The sequence below is a fragment of the Quercus lobata genome, chromosome 5, assembly GCF_001633185.2.
Source record: "Quercus lobata isolate SW786 chromosome 5, ValleyOak3.0 Primary Assembly, whole genome shotgun sequence".
NCBI classification, from domain to species: Eukaryota; Viridiplantae; Streptophyta; class Magnoliopsida; order Fagales; family Fagaceae; genus Quercus; species Quercus lobata.
This window is the reverse complement of record NC_044908.1, coordinates 52,094,751-52,103,618: the sequence shown is the minus strand read 5'-3', so window position 1 is coordinate 52,103,618 and position 8,868 is coordinate 52,094,751. Positions and strand designations below refer to the sequence as shown.

The window sequence follows — 8,868 nt, the reverse complement described above, 5'->3', positions numbered from 1 at the left end:
AATTTTGGCCCCCCACTTCTTTGTCTCTTCTCTTTTTCTTTTTTTGCTTTATCTTCCATCAACTTCTCTTCCTCCATTGACACTATTCACCTTCTTCATCTCACCATTTCTCTTCACAAAAAGCACTTTTCTAAGCTTCTTAACTTTCCCTCATCCATCTCTATCAATATTTCTTTAGATATTTGTGTTTTGAGCATTTTCATCATACACCCATTTTTGGTGAAACCCATTTTCTTTACATCAAAATGGCTTCTTCCTCCAAGGGATCTTCTTTTCTTGCTTTTCATGGTAAGAAATATGATCCAACATTTGATTGGCATGATGATGATGGACTTCTTCAAGACCCTAGGACCCATGCTCCATATTTTCATGTCGACACCAAGGTGAGTTTTTCTTTGGTTTCTTTGCTTGGAAAAAATGTTGTTGCATGTTTTATTGAAAGTTTCATTGTGACATATTGTCATTTGGTTATTTTGAAATTTTGGGGCATTGTGTGATTGATCATGTTTGGAAATGTTGGCTTTGGATCATTCTTGAAGTGTTGTTTTTTCTTTGATCATGTTGCAATTTGGACAATGTGGGTGGCTTATGGAATTTTGACAGTGTAGGTAATTTGTGATGTTGTTGGATGAATTTTGGTTTGGATTTTGAGAGTATTGCATTGTGAAAAATTTGTGTTAAGCTTATATGAATGTGCTTATGGTATATGTGGGAAAATTTTATTGGTATATGTAAACTTAGTTTTATGGACATGGCAAAATTTTGTGGGTATGTACATGGATATATTTGTGGGTATTGGCAAATTTTGACTTATGGAGAAATTTTGTTGGGTATGTGATATTGATTCTTGGAAAATTTGTGTGGTTATGATTTTGGCTATGTGAGAATTTATTTGTGCATGAACTTGTGGGAATTTTTATCTTGATCATGTAGGAATTTTTTTTTTTTGCATAGATTCGTGCATCGAATTGGTTAGTCATGTACTAGGAGCCGTGCATTGAAAATGAGAGATTGTCACTACAGAACAAGTCCAATTGGGTATTTGGGTAAGAGTTCAACTATTGGTTGGTATAAGGTACTGGGATTCCTTACCTGTAACCACTTGTTGTGATAATAGTGCATTCTCGAGAGTGATAACCTTAAAATCACCCGATGGGGTTTTTGCCTTGAAGGTTTTCCCCATTTGTAAACAAATCATCGTATCAACTTTATTTTCCGCTACATATTTACTTTAGTTGGTGATTTGTTTGTGCTACCATGCTTATTGCATTTTAATTGGATTAATCAATTAACTTGGCTAATTAATTGGTTAATTTATCACAAGGGGTCAATAGATTCTTGGCCTATCAAGATTTTCAAAATTCACACACACACACACACACACACACACACAAAAGATATATGAGAAGTTTGAAGAGTTTCTCTTCAAACTAGTTTGGAGAGAAACTTTGTTCCAAAACAAGTCAAATGATACTGGTGGGCCTAAACAAATTCGATCGTTATTCTGGGTAAGCAAAGCATATCTCAAATTAGGGCTAGCATTTTTTTTTAGTTTGATTTGAGAATATACTCGTTTGTTAACAGGTCAATTTGCAATGGGTTGGCTTCTAATGGGATGATAGGTTTTTTTAGTGAGTTAGATTTGGATTTTAATTTTTAAATATTAAATTTAAAGATACATCAGTCAAAATTTTTCACATCATTTCTCTATCAACCATGTAGGCGCTTAGACTAACGATGGTTAACAAAATAACTAATTGCGTTTATTTTTAAAAAATTTGAGAGATTATAGTGCTCACCTTAATCTCAAGTAACCAAAAGTATATTTTCGCAATTTATTTATTTAAATAAATTAGTGTGGATTAGGATTTGTTAGATTAGTTTGGATGAGAATAAGCTATGATTAGTTTTATTGATGGATGAAATTAGTATTTGTTTTTATCTATTGCAAAATCTGCTTTGTATTAATTCAGAAGTCCATAATAAATAAAAAAACAGTCATAAATTATTGAATTACAAATTGCTAACTAGTCTAATTTGGAGGTCCAAACTCTCTTGAAATAGTCCATTCAACAAATTAGAAGTCTTGATTCCTTCAAAACAACCAATACAAAAATTGGGTTCATCATAACATAACGTAATTAAATTATTTTTATTAATGAACAACATACATGTCCCAAACCGTTCATAATATCATCAAATCTAACCAAAAACCAAAGATAAAGAAACACAAGTCGAATAGAAAACCCCCCAAATCTTCATTTTCATTCTTTACAATATTAATATCACCACTTAAGACTAACTCTTATTTTCCTCATACTTTGGCTTTCTCATTTGTGAGGACAGGATTGGTAGGCCTGTACTTGTACCTCTTAGCTGCAAACAAATAGATAAAGAAGTTGAACAAGCTCACAAGAGAGAGCAACCAGTAGAAGAGGTTCAAATGGTTCCTATTAATATTATTCCCTGCCAACCAACCTCCACTTTTACTATTCTTTGTCGAAGCATTAACTATTTTGACAAGTATAGTGCTAAAAAAATATCCAAGTGCCATGGAGCTCCAAAGGAAACAACTCGAGACGGATTTAAGGCCAGCAGGTGCCTCTGAGTAGAAAAATTCAAGAAGTCCCACATAGGTGAACAAGTCTGCAATTCCAAATATAAAGTACTGAAAAGATAGCCAGAATGTGCTCATGGGCAGTGGCTGTGTGACTGGGATTGCATCAAGCATATCATGGTCTCGTGCTACACCCTTTCGCTTCACTTCCAAGAAGCCAGCTACTGCCATGGAGATGAATGAGAGAATAAGACCAACTCCTATTCGTTGCAAGTGCGTGATGCCTGTTGGAATGCCGGTGATTTTGCGTGCAAAGGGTACGAAAATCCGGTCATAGACAGGGACTGTAAAGATAATGAACATGACTGGGATGATTGGGAGTGAGGCAGGTGGGATGTGGAAAGATTTAGTGACACTTGTGTCCATAGTGAGACCTTGTTGGACTGAGAAGGTTTGAAGCTGAGCAAGGCAAAGGGTCATGATAATTGTGCAACAAAATATTGGAAGCACGCCTAGTATTACTTTGGCATTTTCCACTTGCGTGACCCTGCATAGTTTCCATGGGTTTGGAGCCTCTAGTTTTCCATATTTTCCTATAGATGTTGATTGGATGGCTGCTTTGTCTAAAAACCTGCATAGGATTAATTTTAGCGTGGAATGTTAAGGCAAAATAGTCAAAATATAGGAGGCTGCATGGATATAAACTATAGATTTTGTAACTTTAACATATCAAGTAAAAAATAAAAGGGAACCTAATTTGGATAGAACCTGAAAATGTCTCTGTGAGGTAAAAAATCTTCTTCTATAGCAGCTTCCTTGTCATGATCAATCTCATAGAGCTCTGTGGGGTCCTCAGGAAGTTCAAGCTTTCTATTACGAATGGCTGCAACATACACCTAAGAGGAAAAGGCAGAAAGTAAACAAACCTGAATCCGTGCAATCAAATCTTGCTTTAGGATTAGACTAGGACATAGTTGGAAGTATCCATAGAGGATCTTTGACTTTAGTAATTAAACACTACTGGTGGCTTAATATTAAGCTCAATCTTAGCTGATAGGCAAGGACAGATTTTTAGATTAAGCACAAGAAAATGTGGTTTTTATCTCATAAAAACTCACTTGTTGCATTTTGAGAGCTTCACTTTATACTCCACCAATCACAATTTATTTCATACAAATTTTTCTTTCCTTGTAAAATAACCAAAGTTTAAAATGATAAAAAAATCAAATATATATCATACTATAATTGATGGAACATAAAATGAAATATTTAGAATGAGACAGAAGATTTGTATTCGTCTTAATCAAATAAGAATCATTTGCCCTATTTTTAGTGTTCTACTTCATACTCTAATAATCGCACTCCGTCATGCATCCTTTTCTTTTTCTTATAAAATAACAAAAGTTTAAATTAAAAATAAATCAAACACATAGCATGATGGAGCATTAAGTGAAAGGCAGATTTCTAATTCTTCTTTTTCTAGTAGTAATAACTAGCAGAAGGGTCTAAGATTTGCTTTGCAGATATGCTTAACTAATTACACAAACCTGAATAATTTCAGTGATGGCGGTGGTTCCTTGAATAACTTGTATCCTGTACATTGGCAATCCCACGGTAAAAATAATAAAAGCAAAGAGTACGGCGATGGAAGAGACTCCAAAGCCCCAGTCCCACCCTTTATGATCTTGGATCCACACAATTAGCGTTAAGCTGACAGCACCACCACCACACACTGCTAATAGAAGGAAGTTGAAGAAGCTAGACATTTGCTTTGCTTCTTTTGGGTCTTTTTCATCATATTGGTCAGCACCATGTGATGGCAATGCAGCTTTTACTCCAGCAGACCCTACTGCAAGGAAATATAGAGCAACAAAGAGGAGAACAGCACTGCCACCGCCAATTTTCTCACAGTGAGAAGTTGGTTCAAAGACGTCGCAAGGTGGGGGCTTCAGACTTGGATAGTGAGCTTGTATTGCAAATAATGCTAATGCCTGGATACACATAACCAACAAATATAAGTATTCCATACACAGATATTGTTAATTTGCTCAACTAAAATTACATGCCCTCCGTATTGTTGGTCTCGTTTTCTTGAACACAAAATAGAAAAACTGATAATCATTTATATTTTATATAATATTTTTTGGAGAACAAAACATAAAAATAATATTAGAAATACTACAAATTTTACTACATAAATTTCACGAACTAATTTGTTACCAACCCACAAAATAAGTGATTCAAACATTTATATGTTATATTGTTTAAATCATGACACTAATTATATTCTTGTCATATTAGTTTATAAGTTATTTTTAAGAAAACTTGTAATATTTTTAACATTTTCCAGGCAAAATAAGATCTTGAGCACCCATTTAATGAAGTATTGATTGGCAAGTGTATTTGTCTTCACAGAAGATTCATTTCAATTCATAATTGAATATTTATTGTTGCTCAAGCCATATCCAAAAGCACTTGTTAATGATTCTATTTACTTTTTTTTTCCCCTTACTAGTTGAGCTTTTAAGATATCTAGTAACTTGTAAATGTCAAAGATTGTATGGAGGGTTTGCAAGCATACCACTAATTCGAGGAATCCCCCAATGAGAACAGCTTTATATCTGCCGATGTAAGAGTCTGCAAGAACAGCTGCCAAGATAGACAGGATGTAACTAGTGCCCAAGTAGTTGGTTAGCTCATTAGCTGCATCTGCTAGTTCAAAGTGCATCACTCCATTGAAGTATGTGGTCAAGTTCACCGAGAGGGCCAAGGTTGCCACATTCTCAAAAGCAAAAGTGGCTACAACAAGGACACAGTTGGTAAGACTTCGGATGATGCAATGGACCAATAATTAATACTTTCATAAGATGAATTATTTGTGAAGACTGAAGAGTGATTGGTGTTTACCCATTAAAGCACATTCTCGTCAAGGTGTCTTCTCTCGAGTGTGGAACTTCTATGCATGAATGTAACTCATGCAATAATATTTTATGTTTTGTAAAATCAACATGTACAATGATAATGCATGTGCTACTTGAACAGTGCAATATAATATATGTAATATAAAATGTACTTATGCCACATATAAGTACATATGATAATTATCTATACATTTTTCATTTCTTAAATAAATAAATACACCACCTCTTTGTTTTTCGGTGCAGTTACCTAGGAGACAATTTTTCCATAAATAAATATATATCTCATTTTCTATGAAATGGGAGACAATTGTTGAAACCAAGGAGCCAATTATATGTTATTTAATGTTCTAAAGTCAATGGAAGTAAGTTTTCTTTGATTCTATTATTGCTGATTTCATTTGCATCATATTATTTTTAATAATTGGATTGCTCTCCTTCATTAAAGAATTATCAAACTCACTTGAGTTCAATTAATCTCTCTTGAGAAAATTTTGATAAACTCTTGGAAAATTTCATGAATTTATAACAAGATTTCCGTTTTTTTTTTTAATGTAATTAAATTGTTCTAACAAAGTAAGTTGAGTTTTTTTTTTTTTACTTACCTAGTACAAACAAAGCAGTTCTAGTTCCTCCTTGTTTGCCCCTCACAGCTGTTCTTCCCTTCCAATCCACTTTTCCTTCAACGAGCTCACGCTTCTCCTACGAAAAATTCAAAAAGATAGATAAGGCTAAAGCATGAAAATTATAACATGCAAATCAAAAGTGTGAGACACATGAAAATAAAACAAAGATAAAAGGAAGCATACCATTACCATAGCTAGCTACTTGGTAAGGTCTTAACCAGAAGAAGAGGTTTTGGATGGATTGAAGCTAAGGATCAATTGATCTGTGTATTTATAAGAGTGCAAATGATTGAGGTTTTGGTGGTTGGCAATGGCATTGACCAATTCTTATATATTGAGCTCAAATCTCAATGTCCCTTTGCTTTGTTTGAGTGTAATTGTATCTTGTGCCGCAAATTGCCGACTTGTAGTTGGAAGAGAGAGATTCTGAGGGCACTGTCAAGACTCAAGACAAGGTTGAGCCTTTTTCATGTTTTGAATACTTAAAAGCAAATTGTATTATTTTATAGTTTGTACTACAGGTTGTATTATGGAAGCAATTTTCTTGCATTTGCATTAATTCCTCAAATACTTTTATGTGTTAGGGTCGAAGAAGAAATTCATATGCTTGATATAAGCATATTATTAGACATACTGATGAACTATGGTAGCAACCTTAATAAAATGAGTTGGAAAACTATTTTTTGACTTCTTCTATTTAGCTTGGTGTGAAACAAAGTTTTTATCCAAAAAAATTTATGTTTAAGCTAAATAAGGGAAGTTAAGAGATAGTTTTCCTTTAACCTTTTTTTATTTATTTATTTTTTTAATTTTTTTTAATTTTTTAATACTACTAAAAACAAGGAAATCCAGAAAACTATCTTCATATAAAATTTTTCATATTAATTTTTTTTTTTTTATCTGAGATAAAGTTTTACTCTAGCCTAATCTAAATATATATGTGTGAGAATCTTACTCCTAAACACTTGAACCTAGGTCCTTGCCTAGGGGCGGCTTGATGTATTTAGGGGCCTAAGGCGAAAATTGATTATATTGTTTTAGATGCAAAATTACTACTAATTAACATGAACAATGTAGAATTTTTTGTTTTTTTAGAAATTTTATAGACAAAAAATTTAACAAAACTTTTCACACTTGTTGATATGACAAATTGATAATGGTAAGTAAAAGAGTGGGGTTAATGGTAGACCTAGATGAAAACTAGTAAAAATTTGCTAACTCAACTCTTATTATTATTTTATTTTTTAGAAGTGTAACATTCACAATATTTTTCATAACAAATCCTAGGTTTTAAGTTGCTTTTTGTTTTCTATTTGAAAACACCACTATAATTATTTTCTTCACCATCAATAACAGGCTATAACAACCTATTATTTAGCATTTGTTATAAAAGTGTTGTGAAAAATATTGTGGAAGTAGCATTTTTCTCTCTCTTTTGTTTGTTTTTCATTTGATAAAAATATTATTTTATTTATTGATTATAAATAACACTGGTTAAAATTTGGGGGCCCTTTTTTTTTACTTAAGGCCTTAAGCAACTGCATCTATTGCTTTTACTATTCAGCTGGCCCTGTCCTTGCCTCACCCCCTCAAACCCCACAAGAACTAATACTTGAATAGTAACCACATTCTTAATATTAATGCATGACTAATATTTCTTTTTATAATTGTATTTTTGATTGATTTATTTAATAAGCAGAATTCAATATTATTTATGACTTATTATGTATGAATTTGATGAACATGTGGTCCCATATGGTTATTTTATTAATTGTAATTTAAGGATTTGATCTTATACTTAATTATTTTAAGTATGCCATTATTATGTTTTAAATTTTTATAATGGATTTTTTATATAATTTTTTAAAAATTAAACAATAAAATTTTAACAAATATTTTATTTATTTTTTAAAATTTTCATAATTTTTAATTGAACATCAACAAACACCTACTAGTTGAATTGCTGATCCAATAATCCAATGCTTATTCCAGGTTAAACTCCAGCAATAACAATGATGATAAGCATTCTTCCCATCCAAAATGTCAAAAATTGTTGCAATAGTGTATAACATTTTATTTAGTAATGTTTGGTAAACGAAAGGATACTTCTCATCATCGTTATCACTGGATTTTAACTTGGAATAAGCATCGGATCCTTGGGTCACCAATTCAAGTAGTAGGTGTTATGCTAATATTCAATTAAAAATTAAGAAAATTTAATAAAATGAGTTATGTTATAAGGTGCCATTAGAGTATTTGTTAACGAATTATTTTAGAAAAAATTTAATACCAATTTCATGGGAAAGGTAAAATATTGTCAAAAAAGTAAGTAATTTTCTTCTCTTATAGGGTGCCCTTAGAGAATTGAAACTCTTATTATTGGATCATTAATGTTTACCAAAATAATTATATATAAAAATGTTCCACAAAATAAAGTTGAGAGAGAGAGAGAGAGTGTTTATTTAGAATCTTGTGTCTGAACCTGTAGTTACATTCTAGACTCATAACAAAAGCAACAATACAACAGAAATGATCTATGTTCAATCCCAAACGTCCCAACATGTTTGTAGTTAGTGTATTATTGGAGAGCTTTCTCTTTGGACACAAGTACGTGCCTTTATCATCAATCACTAGCAATCACTTAATAGCAACAAATATTTGTATCCAAAGGTGACGGAAATGTCCAGTAACAGTGAAACCTACCCAAACATTTGTTATTGTTAACATCAATGTAACAGAAGCTATTACTAAGCAAAAAATTAAAATT

At 32.3% G+C, this 8,868-nt stretch overlaps 1 protein-coding gene across 1 annotated transcript; it reads right to left on the bottom strand.

Annotated features, from left to right (window-relative positions):
• Nucleotides 1-2,314: 2,314 nt before the first annotated feature.
• Nucleotides 2,315-6,293, bottom strand: LOC115990660 (protein NRT1/ PTR FAMILY 4.5-like). Its single transcript, XM_031114471.1, has 6 exons — nucleotides 6,285-6,293; nucleotides 6,081-6,177; nucleotides 5,139-5,356; nucleotides 4,105-4,548; nucleotides 3,326-3,453; nucleotides 2,315-3,188 (listed from the first exon to the last, which is right to left on the bottom strand). The coding sequence occupies exons 1-6, from the start codon at nucleotides 6,291-6,293 to the stop codon at nucleotides 2,315-2,317; spliced, it is 1,770 nt and encodes a 589-aa protein (XP_030970331.1).
• Between the last annotated feature and the right edge of the window lie 2,575 nt (nucleotides 6,294-8,868).

Coding starts and splice junctions, on each gene's coding strand:
- LOC115990660 (XM_031114471.1), bottom strand. Junction 5,357..6,080: donor AACTGCTTTGTTTGTACTAG/GTAAGTAAAAAA, acceptor TCCTTGTTGTAG/CCACTTTTGCTTTTGAGAAT. Junction 3,454..4,104: donor CCATCACTGAAATTATTCAG/GTTTGTGTAATT, acceptor TTTTCCTCTTAG/GTGTATGTTGCAGCCATTCG.